Source organism: Arvicola amphibius, chromosome 7 (genome assembly GCF_903992535.2).
Source record: "Arvicola amphibius chromosome 7, mArvAmp1.2, whole genome shotgun sequence".
Taxonomy (NCBI): domain Eukaryota; kingdom Metazoa; phylum Chordata; class Mammalia; order Rodentia; family Cricetidae; genus Arvicola; species Arvicola amphibius.
The window spans coordinates 50,541,064-50,561,805 of record NC_052053.1 but is presented as its reverse complement, the minus strand read 5'-3'; the positions used below and the strand labels follow the sequence as shown (position 1 = coordinate 50,561,805).

The window sequence follows — 20,742 nt, the reverse complement described above, 5'->3', positions numbered from 1 at the left end:
TTCATCCCCTTCCCTCCTGCCTCCCTCCCCATTCCCACCCCTCTCCATTCCCCGACCCCCGCCAGCTCTCAGCTACTGCGGGCAGACATACCCCCTGCCATGATGAAAATGGAATCAAGCACCCAACTAAATGTAAGAGTTGCCGTGGTCACTGTCTCTTCACAAAGAACACAAAGAAGAAACCTACACAGCACTGCCAAGGGCAGGAGATAGCCTTGCCCGTATCACTGATTAAAGTTTTAAGAACCCTGAGGAGGCGCGCACATTACAGTAACCGTGGATATTGAGTTCAAGAGGCTCATGGCATCCACATACATTATAATTTACTAATATGACGTAGACAGCTCAGCCTATCACAAAATCAGAATATCACCATTTCAGAAGAAAGTTCAGGGCTGGAGAGATGGCTCAGCAGGTAAAAGCGATTGCCACCAAGCCTGATGACCTGAGATTGATCCCTGGAACCCTCATGGAAGGAGGAGAGACTCCACTCCTGCAGGTTGTCCTCTGGCCGCCACATGTGCACTGTAGCATTCTGTGCCTCCCCTCCCCCATAAATAAATAAAATGTAGCAAAAAAAAAAAAGTAGCAAAAGAAGAAAGAGAAAACAAGATATTTTTGTTCTTTAGGGTAGCATGCCTGTGAATACCCAGGACTCTGAGACCAGGTGTTCTCAGAGTCATGCCCGAGGTGACAGGTTTCAACATAACTCAGGAGCCAGTGCTGGTTCAGACCTCCAGTTTATTTCAGAATGAGTGTGGTGGCACAGCCTGTCGGTTCAGCTGCTGGAGCAGCTAAGGCAGGAAATCCCAAGGGTTCTGATGCCCTCTCCTGGCCTATGAGGGCGCCAGCACACACTCAATTTACATACAGACAAGCAGGCATGCACACATACAGTAAATTAAAATTTATAATAAGGGTTTTTTTTAGTTTTTAATTTTTATTTTATACCTATGGGTGTTTTGCCTGCATGTATGTCTGTGTATCACTTGTGTGCTTGGTGCCCACAGAGGCCAGAGGAGGACATTGGATCCCTTGGATTTGAAGTTACAGACAGTTGTGAGCTGCCGGGTGAGAAGTGAACCTAGGTTCTCTGAAAGAGCAGTTAGTGCTCTTAACTGCTAAGCCATATCAGATTTTGTTTTGTTTTGTTTTTTGAGACAGGGTTTCTCTGTGTAGCCTTGGAGCCAGGCTGGCCTCGAACACACAGAAATCCACCTATCTCTGCCTCCCTAGTGCTGGGATTAAAGGTGTGCGCCACTACTGCCCGGCCCAGATTTTTTTTTTTAATTTAAAGGTAGTTTTCATTTATGATTTTATTTCCTTTAGTGTATGGGTGTTTTGCCTGCATGTATATTTGTGCACCATATGCATGGCTGGTGCCCTCAGCTGTCAGAAGGCACTGGATCCCCTGGACCCTGAGTTAGAGGTGGCTGAGTCATCACAAGGCTGGGAAAGGAACCCTCTGCAAGAGCAGCCAGTGCTATCAACTGATAAGCTGTCTCTCCGGTTCCAGGCCTTTAAGATGTTTAAAATTGAATTGCACGTGCAGCTTGCGTGTGAGTGTCTCTGCTCGTGAGTGCACGTGTTGGTGTCAGTGTGGAGCCAGGGGCTGACCTCCACCACTCTGCAGACGCCTTCTTGTTAGGAGAGACACAGAGAGAAACTCTGCACTGTTCTGCCCTGTGTGAGACTGGCCAGACAGCCTCAGGGATCCAGGGATTTTCATGTGGGTTGTGAGGACTAAGCTCAAGTCCCCAGGCTTGCTCTACACAGCACTTAACCAAGTGAGCCACATCCCACCTTCCCTTTCTTTTCCCCTACTTTTTTTTGTTACCTCCTGCTTTGATACAATTACCATGTTTGTAAATGCACACAAAGGTGTGGGGTAGAATCCACAAGGAACTGAAGTGCTAACTCCCTGGCTCAGTGGTTCTCAGCCTTCCTGACACTGCGGCCCTTTAGTACAATTCCTCATGTTGTGGTGACTCCCAACCATAAAATTATTTTCACTACCACTCCATGCCTACAATTTTACTACGGTTATGAGTCATAATGTAAATATTTGTGTTTTCCTCCCATGGTCTTAGGAACCCTTAAGAAAGGGTCATTGGACCCTTGACCCACAGGTTGGGAACCTCTGCCCTAAGGGTTGGGGGGGGGGAGGTCATCATTTTAAGTCGTTTGCATTGCATTCATTTAGTAAATTGTGATTGGTGCTCAAATTCACTAGGTGGCCTAGGATGAGCTTTAGTTTCTGATCCTCTTGCCTCCTTTCAAAGCACTGGGATTACAGGCATGTGCTGCCAAGTCTGCTTTGGTAAGTTAATAACTTTTGCTTTCTTAAACAAGTGTGATGGAGAGATGGCTCAGTGGTTAAGATCACTGGCTGCTCTTCCAGAGGACCTGGGTTCGATTCCCAGCACCCACACAGTTGTTCACAACCATCTGTAACTCCAGTTCCAGGAGACCCAGTACTCTCTTCTGTCCTCTGGTTGCCCCAGGTGTGTACATGGTTCACAGATGTGGACACAGGCAAAACACCCAAACACATTAGATTAGTAGATTAATTTTAAAATTGAGTGTGTGTGAGTGTGTGTGAGTGTGTGAGTGTGTGGTGTGTGTGAGTGTGTGTGAGTGTGTGTGTGTGTGTGTGTGTAAGTGTGTGTGTGAGTGTGTGTGTGAGTGTGTGGTGTGTGTGAGTGAGTGTGTGTGTGTGTGTGGTGTGTGTGAGTGTGTGTGAGTGAGTGTGTGTGTGTGTGTGTGTGTGTGCGCGCAGGATAAACTCCTTCCTCCAGCCATGGTGAGAAAGCAGGCAGCTGAACCAGAGGGACGCAGGACACAGGAACCCTGCTCTCTAATCTCCACCTCTAGTGTTCACCAGCACTGCAGGCCTCCTGACCCACCCTGCAGGGCAGAAAGGAAACCGCACGAGTGTGCTTGAGGAGAAAGAAAGGAAGGGCAGGTGAACAGTTGATGAATTTGACTGCACATGGCTCCCATGAGGAAGGACAGTCAGGTGGAGGCTGTGCCAGACATGGAAATACCCGTCCCCATCACAGCTCTCTCCCTACCCAGGCCCTGGCCTGGACCCAGACCAAAGCAAAGCGTGGGAACCCCATTAAAGCAGGTCAGATCTCTGAACATGTTCCAGGAGGGCTGGCTTCTCTTCCTGGACCCCAAGAACAGCAACAGCCCCTTTTGTGGTACTAATACTGTGGGTAAGAGTTGGTACACACCTTGGGAGACAGAGGCAGGCAGATCTAAATTTGAGGCTAATCTTGTCTACAGAGCTAGCTTCAGGATAGTGTGGGCTACACAGGGAAACCCTGTTTCAGAAAAAGGAAAGAAAGAAACGGGGGGGGGGGGGGGAGGGGGGGAGGGAAATGGGAGGAGGGGAGGAGGTGGAAATTTTTAATAAAAAAAAATAAAGGATAAAAAAGAAACAGGGGGCAGTAAGAAAGACATAAGGTCCTCTTGGGGTGCTTTTCTCTGCATTAAGCCCTTTCCAAGCACCCCTTACTGAATCCCTAAAAGACCTGGGAACGTGGGAGTGACCTCCGGCTAGTCTCTGGAGACGCTCACTCCATTTCAGCCCTTTCTCCCCAGGGAAGGTGTATGTGTAACAACCAGGTACCCTACTTCCTGCACTTTGCCAAATGGTTTTCCCCTCCCCCCACTGCTGGGGTTAGAACTCGGGTGCACCTAGCAACACACCTGATTCACTAAGCTACACCTGATTCCTTCCTTCAGCAAACTTCTTTGTGCTCTTAGGACTTTTCTGGAGTCTTTTTCCTCACCCTCCTGTCTCAGTTCCACGGACAGATCTGTGCTCAGCTCAGCTGGAAGCCAGGACTGGGGACTCCAACTTTCAACCTTTAAGGAGGAGGCTGGAGACAGAGGCAGAGCTCTGAGCCTGGTGCTGGGGTTCCTGGGTCTCCATGGACAGGAGCTGGACAGAGGTACCCAGCTGTTCCCGGTAAGCATGGGGTTCTTTTCTTCCATGGAATAGACACCACAGAGAAATTCATACCCCAGCCGGAGGTCCCTGAGAAGAAACTCTAAGACACCAGGGGCCGTGGGACCCACCTCACTTCCTTTCTGGACTTTAGAAAGAAGTTGATGAGTTCCCTGAAAGGCAAGGAACCAGAGCAAGGACACGGGGATGCCCGAGCTCAGAGAGTCTGTAAACCTGAGTGACTCCCAACACCTCAAGGCTTCGCGGGGCCCCCATCCCCTACTCACCTTCCAGCAGGTACCAGGCCCACAGTGACTGAGGAGGGGGCTCTTCATTTTCAGCACGGGAGAGCCTTCAGCAGACCCTGCTCCAACTGGATCTGTCAGAGGGCATCGTTGTGTGCCAGGAGGAAGCAGCAGTTTCCTGGGACTATTGGACTATTGGACCAAACTAATAGTAAACACCTCACCCAGAGGCAGGGTCAGAACAGAAACACTTCTGTGTGCTGGACCCAAGGGTTGGGCCAGCATTTCCTGGTGGTTAGAAAACACGACCGGCTCTCAAGAAAGAATACAGCCTGAATCCGGATGGGAGGAGTATGTCTTTTGGTTCTGAACATCCAGGGTGAGGGCTGGAAGACCGGCTGGCTTGAGAAACCCATCCCCACTGTGAGAACTGAAAGCAGCTGTACCTACAGGGACAGTCCACAGGCCCCAAATCGCTTTATCTTGAGCTAGCTTTAGCTTCAAACAGCCATTCCTTCCTATCTTTGTCAGAATATCCTGAAACTAATAGATAAAAACCTTTGAAAGTCTTTAACTTAGCAGACTGCTAGCGTCCACAACTCTAAAGCTAAGAACACCATCAGATAACATCTCGGGCCAATAGCAGGCTTCCCCGTCTTGCTGTGGCTGCCTCTCTGGTGCACACAACCAATGTATTTTAAACTTGCCTTGATCTATGTCTTTCTTTGTACTGTGAAATTATGACCCTTCATGAAACGGCTTCCACATTGGAACATGGAATTTGGAGTAACCTAAATTTGTGTCCTGGGCCACGGATACTCAAAATGGCTCCAAAATTAACTAATCCCATTAAGGTAAGAAATATTTTTTTTAATTTCTTTGGTTTTTCGAGACAGGGTTTCTCTGTGTAACTTTGGAGGCTAGCCTGGAGCTCTGTAGATCAAGCTAGCCTCGAACTAAGAGATCCGCCTGCCTCTGCCTTCCGAGTACTGGGACTAAAGGCAGGTGCCACCACCGTCCAGCTAAGAACTGTATTTTTTGCATTGATACCAGCTATACCAGGGTGGACAAGGACCACTCGAGGGGTTTAAATGGTGGCTTACACACACACCAAGTGCCAAGTGTGCTCTAAGTCCCATGGTCAGCCTAGCATCTCTGAGCTCATGTAGTCTTGTGAGGTAGGAATTACTTGATCGCCTTTATAGGTGGGGAAACTGGGACCTCAAAAAGTTCTAATCAACCAGAGCCACAAATCAGAGAGTGAGCTGTGGAGCCAGACTGGAGCCAGGCCAGTTGCCAGGGCCCTCCATCTCACCCACTACATACCTCTACCCTATTCCTACCCACAGCCCCTCAGCACTGCCACACCTGCAGAAGTGGTTTGGCATCCAGCCTGCATGCTCAGCTCAGAGATCATCTCCCTTCCCCCCTCCTACTCATGAGAAGGCTTCTAGACCACCTGGCACAGGATATGCAGGGGACAAGGGCAGTCCTGTCGGCCAGGTGCCAAATCTCCAGTCAGTGCTGAGAAAATGGGGCAGAGGGAGAGAGGGCTAGGCCACCAGAGTCCTCAGCATGACAGGCTCTGTCATTTGTGGGAGCCCGTACAATACTTAAGTGAGAGGTTCCTTGTTAACAACCAAAACGTAACACTACAAAGAATTTCAGGGCTGGAGAGATGGCACAGGTTAAGAGCACCGCCTGCTCTTCCAAATTGTCCTGAGTTCAATTCCCAGCAACCACATGGTGGCTCACAACCATCTGTCATGAGGTCTGGTGCTGCAGGCATATATGTAGACAGAATATTGTATTCATAATAAATAAATAAATATTTTTTTAAAAAAGAATTTCAAGCCGGGTGGTGGTGGCGCACACCTTTAATTCCAGCACTCGGGAGGCAGAGGCAGGTGGATCTCTGTGAGTTCAAGGCCAGCCTGGTCTACAATGGCTAGTTTCAGGACAGGCTCCAAAGCTACAGGGAAACCCTGCCTCGAAAAACAAACAAACAAACAAACAAAACAAACAAAGAATTTCAACTTTGTAGTGGGGGAAATCAAAGGAACACAGGCCTGTAGGGGGTTGCACAGGTCACACCCAGAGGGTCCTGAGCTCTGGAGCCAAGAGCTGAATTCTGGGTTCCACTCTTCAGTCGTCCAAAGAGGGGAGGAGGCAGAGGTAGTGAGCTCTCAGGCCTGCGGGTATCCCAGCTCAGCCACCTCACCAAAGGTAGCCCGGGCTACTTTATCTGTAATAAACAGCTGATCCCTCCTCAGGGTCACGTCATACCCTCGTGAACAGCAGGATGGCAACTGTTAGCCCTTCAAGAGTGGAAAACAAGCAACGCTCAGAGAAAGGGCTGCCCCCGAGACCCCTTCCTTCTACACAGCACCACTTTGAGCTGCATTCTGCCTTTCTCTCTTATAAAGGGACCAAGTCCCAGAGTTAACAGGCGGCTTGACCAGCAAAGCTATGGGGCTCTGACTCATGGGACAGAAAACTGGCATTGGGTGGAGTCTCCCTCCCAGGCCCTGCTCTGTGCCTGACGAGGGAAGAGTTCGTTTCCTGGGCCAGTATAGTCTTGTGGTTAGACCTGGCCTGGGGATGTGGGGGCAGGAGGCTGCAGCGCTGCAGGAGGCTGAGATGCTGCTGGAGGCCGCGGTGTGCAGGAGGCAGTGGTGTGCAGGAGGCTGCGGTGTGCAGGAGGCCGCGGTGTGCAGGAGGCCGCGGTGTGCAGGAGGCTGCAGCGCTGATGCCCAGACACAATGCTGGAGTTGCCGACAGCTGTGGGTCTAGAGAAGGGCTGCAGGGCTGTCTGCCCTCCAGTGAACAGGCTTCAGGTCTGTGTCCTAACTCTATCCCACATCTGTTACCACACAAGACACAGTGTCCAGAAAATATGCATTTACTGGCACACTTTTGAGACAGTCCTGGGAGGCTGATACTCAAATTCAAAGGCCCTTGTACCCATCAAATCCCAGGTTCCAGTCTGCACCAACCAGAGCCACCAGCCTGAGAACATGGCACCATGTGGCTAGGAAAAGGTAGAAAAAAGACCAAGACTGGCACAGAGCCATGATGCTGGTGAAGGGGCATTGGACAGGATGCTGGTGATTGGCCTCAGGGCAAAGGCCACCTGAACGACCCGGAAGTAGGACGAACCCCAAGATGAAGACGTGGATTTGCCAGGGAGCAGGGCTGGTATAAATGGCACACTCTTGACTCCCCTTCAAGTCACAAGGCCCAAGATTTCTCCAAGTGTATGCAGTGTGGGGGGTAACAGAGAACCCAGGTTCCATCTGGCATCAGGCAGAAGGTCAGAGTCATAAAAAAAAATGTTCATAATGGAGCGTGGAGGCCTGGAAAGGGTTGCAGGCCCAGCAGAGGCCTGGTGGCACTGGCAACAGGAACTACTCCGCCCTCCAGGACGGGTGGGCGAACACGATGGGTCTCTTCTTGGCCCAGCGGGAGAACACAGCCTTCTCAGTAATGAAGCGATGGGCACTCCGTGGTGCCTGTTCATGCAAAAGGTACATCTGACACTCGTCCAGCCGGCCCTTTTCAAAGTAGTGGTAGGGTACCGAGGGGCCACGCTTGTCACTGTCGGGAGGGGACAGGGTCAGGTGGGACATCACGACCTCAGAGCTGCCCACCTCAGGACTACACTTCAGCTACTACAGGTCCAGGGACACCCACATCTGGACAGATGGCTGCGGGACCCAACAGCCACAACTCAGAAACTGCTTCTTGGGTAATTCTGGGTAAGAGAAGCTTCCTGAGCCAAACAGCCCATCTGGAAAACGGAGCGAGCGGCACACTCAGCTCAGGGGCGAGCAAGTCACTCAAATGGTGCTCTGAAGAGTGGTAACTAACCGCCATGCCCAGAGCTGTGGGCTCTGCACACCCCGTCTTTTGTGGGCCACTCATGGCAGGGACCGTGCTCTTACCATCTCGTGTGCCCAAGACACAGGGTCTGAAGGAAAGAGAATGAAAACCTGCGACTTTCTACAAGCTCCTTACTTGTTATAATATTGAAATCTAATAAAGTAACATGGTTAAAATACAATTCCACTTCCACATCTGAACTCACAGTATTTAAATAATACCACAACTTAATCTATCTTGGTGTTCTATTAAAATAGATATAGGTGGGACTGGAGAGATGGCTCCGAGGTTAAGAGCACTGGCTGCTCTTTCCAGAGGACCTGGGTTCAATTGCCAGCAACCACAGGGTGGCTCTCAACCATCTACAGTGGAATCTGAGATCCTCTTCTGGCATAAAGTCAAGCGAGCACTCGTATACATAAAATAAATAAATCTTAAAAAAAATAGATACAGGCTCCAAAGGGGGATGGGCAACCCTTTAAAAAAATCATTCCATCAGATGGGCCCAACCCAAGGCCTATCTTGCCATGTATTCTTAGCAACTTCATTTTTTTTTGCACTTACTTACTTGTGTGTGGGGGTGGGTGGGCAAGAACCTGCCACAGTGAACAGTACACGTGGAGGTCAAAAGACACATTGAAGTCAGTTCTCTCTTTCCTGGTGGGTCCTGGGGATGCTTAGCAGCAGGTGCCTTTACCCACTGTCCACTGAGCTATTCCACCAACCCCTTTTTTAGTAACTTGATGCATGGCTCTTTTTTGTTTGTTTGTTTTTCGAGGCAGGGTTTCTCTGTGTAGCCCTGGCTGTTGTGCAACTTGCTCTGAAGACCAGACTGTCCACCTGCCACTGCCTCCCGAGTGCAGGGATTAAAGGTGTGTGCCACCACTGCCCAGCGACGGCATGGCTCTTAAGTGTGATATCATGTCACAGTGTCAAAGGTCAGAAGTCAGACACACCTGCTCTGATGGCTCAACGACCTTCTGAGAAAAGTACAAGTCTTTGTTTTCGCCAAAGGCCTGCACTTAGGAGGTCTGTGCCTGGGTCAGCCATCACCAAGCCCTCACGCCTTCCCCCACCCCCAGCCTGGGAGCCAGTCTGACCTGCAGTAGCTCTCACTGACCATCCCGTAGACCACGATCTCCTCACACAGCTCCAGGGCCAGGATCATAGTGAACCAACCAGTGCTGAGGAAGGAGCCTGACTGCCTCCTAGGGAGGATGGGACATGTCAGTGGTCCCCTGACACCCCTGCCCCCCACCTCACAGCTAGGAAGGGGTCCTGAGGAGGATGGGACATGTCAGTGGTCCCCTGACACCCCTGCCCCCCACCTCACAGCTAGGAAGGGGTCCTGAGGAGGATGGGACATGTCAGTGGTCCCCCTGACATCTCTGCTCCCCACCTGATAGTTAGGAAAAAGTCCTGGGGAGGATGAGGAAGAGGCAGCAAACCAGCCTGAGGTCAGCAGTGAGTCAAGGGCAGAGCTGTACACAAACACAGTCTGATCAGTATTGCTACCCAAGCTGCTGATGCGCCTGGGTCCCAGGGAGACCCCAGTACATGAGAGCACAGAGGTAAAAGGGATGGAGTCTGTAGGAGAACCCCACCTCTGCCGTAGGGCAGCTGATTCACCCCTGAAACTCCCAGCCTCAGTGACTAACTGTGAAATCGGGAGACTTCCGGGTGGCTTTGAAGAGGGAATCCATTAGCCTTGCCCATGCCCCACCCAGCATTCCGCCAGTGTCAAGGTGCTGTTGCAGCCCCAGGTCTCAGCTCTCTGGGTACTCTCCAAGCAGAGGGTCACCGCCTCTGAGGGTGCAGCTGGCTCCCCCATTCATGCTGAGCACAGCCAGCACCTGCCCCACCTGGAGCTAACACACACACAAAGTGATGTCAGATGGGACAGGCGCTAAAAAGACTGGGAAAGAGGAGTGAGATGCGGAAAACCGGGGCAGACCGCTGCTTCAGACGGGGTGGCCCGGGAGGGCTTTCCTAAGAAAGTGACAGTTCATCTAGACCAGACAGAGACAACCATGGGAAATTTTACAATATTCTAGGCAGAAGAAACAGAGAGCATGCGCAAGGAACTGCAGCTGGGGACAAGTGTGAGCATCTGAGGATGGGGGTTGGGGCACAGGCATGCAGGTGAGGTACGTGGGGAATTCTGAGGGCCATTGAACAAGGTATGAAAGAGGTGTCATGCACAGTGCTTAGCTCAGGGCCTGAGACCTGAAAACAGCTGGTGTTTTGTTTGTTTGCTCATTTTTGAGATAGCGTCTCATGTAGACCAGGCTTACCTCAACCAAACTCCCTATGTAACGGAAGATGCCCTTGGACTCCTAACCATCCCGCCTCTACCTCACGAGAACTGGGATTACAAAGGCGGGCAAGGTCAGTTTATTCTGTGCTGGGGTTGGAACCCAGGGCCCCATGCATGCTAGGTCAACACTCTGCCAACAGACGCACACCCCCAGCCTGCAGGCAGCTGTTCTGATTGCAACCCTTATTTCAGTTATCTGGGACAAACCTCAGAGGGCACCTCCAATCTTAAAGCATTTCCTGGCACAAAGAGGCTCTTGGAGAAAGCAAGCCCCAGGTGCCGGGGTCCCCAGCTCACCGGTTCTTGCCCGTCTCCTCTTGGAAGATCTGGTCACAGTAAGCCATCATGCGTTCAGTGAAGGTGTACACCTGCAGGCCCGGGTACATTCTGGTGAGCTGCAGCAATGTGCGGTAGGTGCGGCCACCCAGCATCCGGTCCATGTGCCTGCCCTGGCCCCACACCACATAGAGCGTGTCTTGGGCCTGCTGGAAATAGTGCGAGTAGTTGCGCAGAAGCAGCGGCACGCTCGTGTGCGAGATCACGCGCAAGGTGCTACGCTGGCCCACGTCCTCCTCAAAGCCCACGGTGGGTGCCTGGTTCATGCGTAGCACACACTCAGCACCATCGATCTGGGCACCCAGGCCTGAACCCAGCATCTGGCCAGAGCTGGAAACCACGGCACAGCTGTGGCAAAGCTCTCGGATAAGGGGCTGCAGGGGAAGGTAGAGAAAGAAGAAAACCTCAACATTAGCCGCCATCCACCTGTCCCACCTGCCCCCCTCATACCCACCCACCCTTCCCACCTGCCCCCACCATACCTACCCAACCGTCCCTCCTGCCCCTACCATACCCACCCACCCATCCCACCTGCCCCCACCATACCCACCCATCCCTCCTGCCCCACCATACCCACCCACCCATCCCACCTGCCCCCACCATACCCACCTATCCCTCCTGCCCCACCATACACACACACCCATCCCTCCTGCTCCACCATACCCACCCACCCTTCCCACCTGCCCCCACCATACCCACCCATCCCTCCTGCCCCACCATACCCACCCACCCTTCCCACCTGCCCCCACCATACCCACCTATCCCTCCTGCCCCACCATACCCACACACTCATCCCTCCTGCCCCACCATACCCACCCACCCTTCCCACTTGCCCCCACCATACCCACCCACCTGTCCCTCCTGCCCCCATCATACCCGCTAACTGGCCTATAGTTGGATGAGTTCCAAGGACTAAGATTTACTGGGTTTTGTTTTCATTTTTAAAATTTGTCTATGTACACTTGTGTGTGCACAGGGGTGGGTGTGCTGCACACATCTGTGTGCATGGGGGGCAGGTCAGAGGTTGACACTGGGTATCTTCCTCAATCACTCTTTAGTTTTTTGAGGCAGAGTCTCTCACGGAACCAGGATCTTGCAAATTCTGCTAAACTGGCTGGCTAGGCACCCCAGGGACTGTCTGCCTCCCAGCACAGGATGGTAGGTACATGATAGGCACCTGGCTCTTACATGGATGCTCAGGACTAATCTCTGGTCCTCATGCTTGCCCACTGATTACCTTTACCAAACGAACCACCTCCCCTGGTGCTAGGGACTTTGGGGGGCGGAGCCCGTGCCACAGTGTACACATGAAGATTCAGGGCCAGCTTGAGTGGTCAGTCTCTCCTTCCACCATTTGAGTTCCAGGGCAGAACTAACTCATCAGGTTTTTAAGAAACGCTTTCATCCACATTAGGTCACCTGGCTGGTCCCAGTTTTCATTTGTGACATAGACTCACTTTGTTGCTTAGGTGTGTCTTGAACTTGTGGCAGCTCTCCTGTTTCGACTTCACAAATGCTGGAATTACAGGTGGCAACCAGTTTGCCCACCTGGCAAGCTAGGCATGTGAAAATGACTTCCTCAAGCTATAGCTAGCACTGTGGCTGTCCCCAAGGCCTTGAGAAGTCCCTACTGGGACCTTGTTATGGCTATAGGAGCAAATATTTGTAAGGCTCTTAGAATTGGCCCCTGGCACCGGCTGGATGTCATGCAAGTGTTTGGTAAGTAAACATGACAAGCCTCAGCACTTCAGAACTACCTCCCCAACCCCCACACACACCCTGTCCAAGTCCAACCCACGCCGAATAACAGGTGGGTTTTCAGGAGGGGGTCTTCCACGGCCAACCCACGACAGCTTGGGCAGTCTGGTTCCCAGCCTAAATTCTGGCTCCAACCCTTCCTAGCTCTATGGCCCAGGGAAGGGCATGCTACCTCTCATCTATGAAGCAGGTGTGAATACCTCTGCTGGTTCTCTTGAGAATGCAAATAGAAAAAGCACAAGGAAACAAGGAGCTGGGGGGACACAGGGCAGTCTTGGAGACGGGCTGCCAAAGTCAGCAGGCTAGAACACAGCGGGATGGAAAAGGGGCCTCTCCAAGCTTCAGGCCTGCCCTAGAACTTCTCAAGGCCAGAGAGGGCTGCAAAATGGCACGAGAGAACTGGGAGTGACAGAAAAGCACTGTGTCGCCATGGTGAGAGCTAGCCGTGTTCTCCAACTTCTGTCAAAACTGACTGTCCGGGTGTGACGGCGCAGGCCGTTAGTTCCAGTACCGGGGAGGCAGAGGCAGGCAGACCTCTGTGAATTCAAGATCAGCCTGGTCTACACAATAAGTTCCAGGCCAGTCAGGGACACACAGTGAGACCCTGTCTATAAGAAAAAAAAAAAAACTCCATCGATCTGTATATTTATAACTGGTAAATTATTTTACAAATCATACAGTTCAATAAAGCCGATTTAATCTGTTTATTTTTTATTTGTTCTGCCTCTGCCTCCCGAGAGTGCTGGGATTAAAGGCTTGCGCCACCACTGCCCAGCTGTTTGTTTACTTTATGTGTGTTTGCACATGTGGACAATCATCCACGTGGAGGCCCAAGGTTGACACATAGTGTCTTCTTTGTTCTCCACTACATATATTGAGACAGGGTCTCAATGGTGACACACTGAGAACACTGTTTTGGCTAGTCTGGTTAACTGTCTTACCTTGGGGGTCCCACCTCTGCCTCTCCAAAGAAGGGATTACAGCAAGCTAGCATATCGACCTAGCTTTCTGTGGGTTCTGGGGGTCCAAACTCCAGTCCTTACCCTTGCAGGGCGGCACACCCTTTATGACTGAGCCATTTCCCTGGTTCTGCCCCACCTTTTGTTACATAGAGACTGACATGGGACTCGAATGCTGGGACGACAAATGAAGCCACCACACAGACCTCAGGCCCTGGAAGGGCCACTGTCTCCAATCTGTTAGACGCAAACAGTGTCGGGGCTCCCAGGGAAAGGCTGGGCCCTCACCTGGAGGAACTCAAGTTTATAGAGGCATGCAAAAGATACAGGGACATTAATTCCACCCAATAAAAGACATTGGGAAATCCCATTCAAGTACGTTACTTTTTTATTGGATAAAATGTTGATTTAAGAACTTGTATTTTCTGTACCACAGTGTTAAGAAAAAAAAAAAAGACGACTGACCCAGGCAGGATGGGCAAGGCTATAAACTCAGCACTCAGACACGGAGCAGGAAGACCAGACTGGACAGTGTCCACCCAGCACATGCCAGCACTTGTCCCCCCACCTGGCCGTTCTGGGGGATTGGAGAGTTCTCACCCCAGGATTTTTTTTTTTTTTTTTTTTTTTGCTTTGGTTTGGTTTGGTTTAGTTTCTGGTCCTAGGGATTGAACCTAGCATCCATTCTTGCTCACAAGGAACACTAGACTTAGCTCCAGCCCCGGCCCCAGGTGTTCTCATCTTTTCAGCAAAAAGCCACGCGGCAGCGGTGCTATGCCCTGTCCGCTGTCTGTCATCCTCTGAGTTCTCGAAGCAGACCAACAGAGGCAAGTATGACTCGGATGGCCCTTTATAGATGAGGAGGTGCCTGGGACTCCAAAGGACGAGGACCCACATGTCTCTGGCAAGCCAGAGCTTCTAAGCATACCCCTAGGGCCAACTAAGAGCCAGCAAACTAAGACCCAGAACACTAGTGCCAAGAACGAGACAGGATGGCATCAGGGGGCTGTTAAAGGTGAAATGTTGACATGTAGGGTCACTACTCTCAGGGTCAAGGATGGAATGTCCCTTTGCCACACCAGGTGCAGCACCTAAGGGGACAGGAGTCACAGGCGTCTTGTCACACTTGGACTCCAGCTTCCCTGTCTCGTGAGTCATGGGACCATAGATAACCTTGACCTATGTTAGCTCTTTGTCCTCAGCTGCCACACGATGCCAGACACACTGCAGGAGCCAAAGCCACGGTTGCTGGGCATACAGTGTGGAGACCCAGAACTCTAAAGATACACACAGGTGCACACAGACACAAAACAGCAGTCCCAGGTGGGCAGCCACCCTTTCACCCCAGAATGTAGCTGGGGGGAGCCAGGCAGTGCTTGCTTAGTGCAAACCCTATTTCCTCCTATACCCCGAGAGCTCAGAGAGGTGAAGTGACTGGCAGGAGTCACACAGTTGGTGAGCAGAGAAGCCAAGCTCAGAGTCTAGGCTGGCTTGCCACCAGTCCCGTTCTCACTGCTTCTAGAGCTGGGGGCATGCTGCCCTCCTGAGCGTTTCCTGGCTGACTCACCTTCCCATCTGGCACGCTGCTGTAGCCACTGAAGTGCAGGGGTCCTGGCACAGTGGGTCTGGGTGCCATGGGGAGATGGTGGTCCAGGCAGGCTGCCAAGCAGAGGGGCAGGCAGGTCCAGCAGCACAGGAGAATGTAGACAGCAGAGAGCGTCAAGGTACACAGTATGAGGAGCAGAAGGCGACCCTGAAAGAGAGAGACAGTGGTCATGGGCCTGGGGGGTACCGCCTTCAGTGGAATCCAATCTCCACTGATGAGGCCTTCTTCAGGGATGCCTACATCTTGGCCCTTGAAACTAGAAATACCTCCCCCAAATCCCCTCTTCCAGGTTGAGACACCCATTTGGGATAAAGCCTACATACTGCTCGAGGCCACACAGCAAAAGTGCAGGGTTGCAGGGTACAGGCTGGGGTCTTTTTTTTTTTTTTTTTTTTTTTTTTTTTTTTTTTTTTTTTTTTTTTTTGGTTTTTCGAGACAGGGTTTCTCTGCAGCTTTTTTTGAGCCTGTCCTGGAACTAGCTCTTGTAGACCAGGCTGGCCTCGAACTCACAGAGATCCGCCTGCCTCTGCCTCCCGAGTGCTGGGATTAAAGGCGTGCGCCACCACCGCCCGGCTCAGGCTGGGGTCTTAAATCCAAATTGCAGAACCCAAATTCTCACCTAGAACCCAGATACACTCTGTAGTCTGGGGTCTCGATGGTCCTCAGCCCTGGCCAGTGCTGCCCCCATGGCCTCGCCTCCACCACCCTGCCCCCAGCTGGCCCAGGGCTGCCCCCATGGTCCCACCTCCATAACCCTGCCCCCAGCTGGCCCAGGGCTGCCCCATGGCCCCACACCTCAATCACCCTGCCCCCAGCTGGCCCAGGGCTGCCCCATGGCCCCACATCTCCATCCTTGGCTAGGGTCTGGGTGGGCTCTATAGGAGGTGGATGGAGACCCACCATTTCAGAAATGCTTCAAGGGCTGGAAAGAAGGCTCAGAGGTGACAAGAGCTGTCTGCACTTGCACCAGGTCCCAAGAAGCCCCGATGCCTCACAACCACCCATTACCTAGACATAAGACAGGTTAGATACATGTCTCCAGGCATGACAGCTCATCCCTTGCCTAGGCTAGGATTGTTACAAGTTTGAGGCCAACCTGGGCTACACAGCGAGTTCCAGGCTAGCCTAGGCTACAGACTGAGCCCCTGTTTCAAAAACCAAAAACAAACAATAGAAGCCACTTTGAATAGTTGGAAAGCTTCTGCTCAGTCACCCCCACTTCTAGAGATGATATGCCAAAGGCCACTGGAGGTCACCCTCTGCCCCTCTCGCCTTGGGGCGGCTACCCCCACACTCACTCAAAGTGCCGGCCAGGGTACCTGTGACTCTCGGACCTGCCACTCCAGAGGAAACACTAGGAGCTGGCCAGTACGCCCAGAAAACCAGAGGTGCAGAACAGCCCCTGGCACATCCTGCCAGGGGCCCACCCTTCCTTGTCTGTCCATAAGCCACACCAGCTTCTAAAAATAAGTCTTCTCTGTGGCCAGCTGTCCAGGAGACAGGGTTCACAGCCCCTGAGGCCTCCGGCTCCGCATAGCAACGGGTCCCCTGCCCACAAGGGACTTAGAGACCTTGGCTCAGGCAGTGGTAATTAATCTTGCCACCCTAACATTCAAGGGGCTCACCAGTAAAGGCAAGAGTGGCTGATCTTAACCTTCACACTTCTCACCCCCTCGGCCGAGTGACCCCGTATGGTGACCCCGTATGGTGACCTCCATTTCAAGATGAGAAGAGCAAAGTGAAACTAAAAGGGGAACAAGTCACTCACGGGGGTCACAGAGCCTCAGGAGCAGGGGGCGGCACAGGAGCAACCACAGGGGCTGTGGGCGGGATGTGCTTAGCATCTACATGGCTCTGAGTTCTGTCCTAACACCAAAAGGGGTGGGAGGTCCCTATAATTCCTGACATAAGATGACTGTAAAGCTCTGCTCAGATTGTCCCCAAGTTCCCAGTGAGCTTTCTTCCTCCCATGTCACTTACCCGGGTCTTCATGCTGTCTGTGCCCTCAGCAGTCCGGAGGCTGCTGTCTCCAGAGCTTGGGATGGGAAAGGCTGGAAGCTGGTCCTAGGATATGGGGGAAACTGAGGCAAGGGAAGAGAGTACAGATCCAGGTCAAGGCAAATGGCCCAGGAACCAATAGCCTTAAAGTCTCCAAGCATGCGACAACGTGCCCCGTCCTAAAGGATGTGGGTTCAGAGACCCTGCCAAACCAATCCCCATTGTGCAGATGGGGAAGGATAGGCAGGGAGGAGACACTCTCGGCTCAAGGTTACCCATTTGGTCAAAGCCAGGCAAAGAAAGCCAGGAGCAGGGATCTCTTTCCTACCCATCCCATCTCTCTACCGCGGGGCGATGGAGAGGCCTGGGGCGGGCGGGATGAGGAGTTTTCTTTCACCCTGCTAAATTCCATCGTCCCCTCCCCACATTGGGCACTAACCAGACGGGAAGGCTGGGGCGCGCCGGGGGCTCACGATGCGCTGCTCGGAGCTCCATGTCCAGTGGGCCCGGCCAGAGGGCCTGGAACCGGCCCCGGGTGGGAGGCGGTGCTGCAGCCGCAGCTTCTGCTGGGTGGAAGATCAAGCAGCGCAGCCCGGGGGCATGGGCGGTGCCTGGCGGAGGGGCGGAGGTTTTGCGCGCGGGGGGCGGGGCCTACACCGGGTTGGGGGCATGCGTGGCGGCCTCGGCGATCTCGGGACTGGAGGGCCGAGGTCTAGACGTCGGGGGCGAGGCCTGTCTACTTTAGCATCCCACCCTACTTGTTGTGTGCCAAGGGCATGGAAGAAAGAGGAAAAAAAAAAACCTCCAGAAGGTCTGAGCCAACATGCAAAGGCTGCCTGGCCTGGGAGACTTGAGGTTCTCCATTTCTTTTTTTTTTTTTTTTTTTTTTTTGGTTCTTCATTTCTTGAAATGGCCCGGGAAGTGACAGGCGACAGGAAATGAAGCAAGAGTTTCGAATCAAGCAGCCCCGGGTTTCAGGCTGGTAGGGCTGTCTGCTCAAATGAAGTACAAGATGTGAACTTGACATTCAGATCGACAATAATGAAGCATGTTTTCGTTTCTGAGACAGAATCTCACATGCTTCAGACAGACCTCGGACTTAACCAGGATCCGGCTGCCCCTGTTAGCCGAGGTAGAGGGTCGAGAGCTGGGATTAATGACTCAGGTTGTTTTCTTTTTTCTTTTTTTTTTTTTTTGGTTTATCGAGACAGGGTTTCTCTGCAGCTTTTTTAGAGCCTGTCCTGGAATTAGCTCTTGTAGACCAGGCTGGCCTCGAACTCAGAGATCCGCCTGCCTCTGCCTCCCGAGTGCTGGGATTAAAGGCGTGCGTTGTTTTCGATATACCCACTTTGTATTGATTATGTCAATGCAGGTCGTCCCCCTGCCCTACCCCCCCCACCACCTCCGTAAGGTGGGAAAAGTCACTCTCAGTCAAAAAAGGGCAGAGGTGGTTCAGGGCACCACCAGAAAATCCTGTATCCCAGAAATGCGCTCTGGCTTGGTTGGTGTGGCATTCCCACTACTCTCTCACGGTCCTCAGGGCCCCTGGGGATGAGAATGGCCCCCCTCCTTTGTGGCCACCTTTTGAGCTCATAGCCAGCTCATTCCTATCTTAGGGCCCTGCACTTGTGGCAGAACTACCTCTGGGCTGCTCCAGTCACATGCTAGTGGGGCTCCTTGTCACTCAGCTCAGATCTCAGCTCCTCGGGAGCACCGTGGCCAACCACCCTTTACAACGTGACACCCCAAATTTATTTTATTATTTCAGACAGGATCTTTCTATGTAGCTGTCCCAGCTTGCTTTCTGCTGCTGTGACAAACACCACGACCAAAAGCAGCTTGGGAAGGAGAGGGTTTATTTCACCTTACACATCCCCATCACAGCCCACATCATAAAGGGAAGTCAGTGCAGAAACCTGGAGGCAGGAGCTGGAGAGGGGCCTTGGAGGGGTGCTGCTTACTGACTTGTTCCTTAGGCTCACATTCAACCACCTTTCCTAAACCACACAGGACCACCTGGCAGGGGAGGCACTGCCCACAGTAGGCTGGGCCCTCCCACATCAATTATTAATCAAAAACAGAAAGGAAGGAAGAAGTGTCCCCAAAGACGTGCCTGTAAGCCGTTGATGAAAACTCACTAGCACAGGAACACCCAGAACAGGCCATGTGTGTGTTTGGAAAATGACAGCTGCTGGAACGTTCCACTGAGGCCAGCCTCGTTTGCTTTCCCCTCCCATCCCGTCCAACTAGCCACTCTTTTTGTGTGGTTTTTCAAGACAGGGTTTCTCTGTGTCGTTTTTGATCACGTTTTGGAACTAGCTCTTGTAGACCACGCTGGCCTCCAACTCACAAAGATCCGTCTGCCTCTGCCTCCCGAGTGCTGGGATTAAAGGTGTGCGCCACCACCGCCCGGCCCACCAGCCACTTTTCAAGGTCTGGCCATAGCCAATGGGCCGGTAGAACAATTATTGAGAGATTTTTCCAGGGTCCTGGCTGGCCAGCCTTGGGGGACCATCTCTCAATCCCTCACAGCTGCCACAATGCTACTTCTTGCTAAGAGGTTTCCTTTCTCCCAAATTCCAGGTCCTTCACTGTGTCCTTGGCCTGGGAACTAAAAGGGACACGTCTGACCAGTCTGGTCTCAGTTTAGAAGTTAAGGTCCCTTCCCTCCTGACACCACCTGGGAGGTGATTTGATAATGGTTCCTTTCCCCAGGTCTTTGACCCCAGGCTTCTCCCCAAAGCTGTGTATCCCAGGAAAGAGCCTGCTATAGGGCAGTTGCCCAGGCCTTGTCGAGTGTGTTACTGAGGTCTGTGTGTATCTTTCTATTTCATACATTAGACCAAGAAGGCACCGGAGGTTAGCACCATGTCCTGGAAACACAGCCAGGCTCTAGACCATCTTGGAAGAAAAGGCCGTTGAGCAAAATTGTCTCAGACTGGGGTCAGAGGTCATACTGGTTTCAAGAGGAAGGAAAACAGGTGGTAAGGGATTCTAGTGGCTAGCCTAAAAGTCTTGTACTAGCAGCTGGGGCTTCCCTACTTGACAGGTGACTGAGAGATCATTCAAGATCAACAGTGAACTCTGGTTGCCCCCCGTCCCGCTTCCCCCCCCCCGCCACGACCAACTCCAGGACGACTGCTCTGCCTCATCTTAACCCATTTGTCTCCCAGAGGGGCACTGTGGAGCCTTAATCAGAGCTGGGAACTGGGAGGCCTAGTATCCGGGACTGGTCTTGCTCCTAACCTGCACCTTAAAGCCTCTGGACTTGTTCTCCCATTGGGACAAGGGGGCAGAGCTTCCGCTCTCCCCTTCTACAGAGTGTGAAGCTAGGGCTACAGGAGCTGGGTGGGTGGCCAAGACTGTAAGTCTCCAGGCTCAAGGCATGGTGAAGGCTGATTCCAGCATTTATTGCTGTGGTCTTTTCTCACCCCCTTCACCCTGTGAGCCTTCATTTCGCGGTCTGTAGAAAGAGAATATCAACATTTTTTAATAGTAAATGAGCTAATGGGGATGGGGGTTGGGGGGGGGGGGTCCTTCCTCTAAACAGGGCACAGCACCATCACCGAGTAGGGCTGAGTAGTTACAGCATTAGTTAGGGGATGCTGCCCTCCTGTGGCTAGTAGGAGTAACTGCAGGCTAGCTCCCTGGGTACCGCTGGAAAATTGTTGCGGGCGCGTGCC

General features: G+C 52.4%; 1 protein-coding gene across 2 annotated transcripts; it reads right to left on the bottom strand.

Annotated features, from left to right (window-relative positions):
• Positions 1-7,089: 7,089 nt before the first annotated feature.
• St6galnac4 (ST6 N-acetylgalactosaminide alpha-2,6-sialyltransferase 4) lies at positions 7,090-17,636 on the bottom strand. 2 transcript variants are annotated; one of them, XM_038338028.1, is made up of 7 exons: positions 17,499-17,636; positions 17,042-17,142; positions 15,023-15,208; positions 10,700-11,112; positions 9,485-9,566; positions 9,186-9,293; positions 7,665-7,800 (listed from the first exon to the last, which is right to left on the bottom strand). In XM_038338028.1, exons 2-6 carry the CDS (start codon positions 17,051-17,053, stop codon positions 9,228-9,230), a joined length of 759 nt encoding a protein of 252 aa, XP_038193956.1. In that variant the 5' UTR covers positions 17,054-17,142; positions 17,499-17,636; the 3' UTR covers positions 7,665-7,800; positions 9,186-9,227. The 2 variants fall into 2 exon arrangements, with proteins under 2 accessions (XP_038193955.1, XP_038193956.1); XM_038338027.1 differs by lacking the exon at positions 9,485-9,566 and having other exon boundaries at positions 7,090-7,800.
• Between the last annotated feature and the right edge of the window lie 3,106 nt (positions 17,637-20,742).

Excerpts from the sequence above, each read along its gene's own strand:
- St6galnac4 (XM_038338027.1), bottom strand. Across the intron at positions 11,113-15,022 it reads GCAGCGTGCCAGATGGGAAG|CCCCTTATCCGAGAGCTTTG; the intron begins GTGAGTCAGCCA and ends CTTCCCCTGCAG. Across the intron at positions 7,801-9,185 it reads GTCAGTGAGAGCTACTGCAG|TGACAAGCGTGGCCCCTCGG; the intron begins GTCAGACTGGCT and ends CCCTCCCGACAG.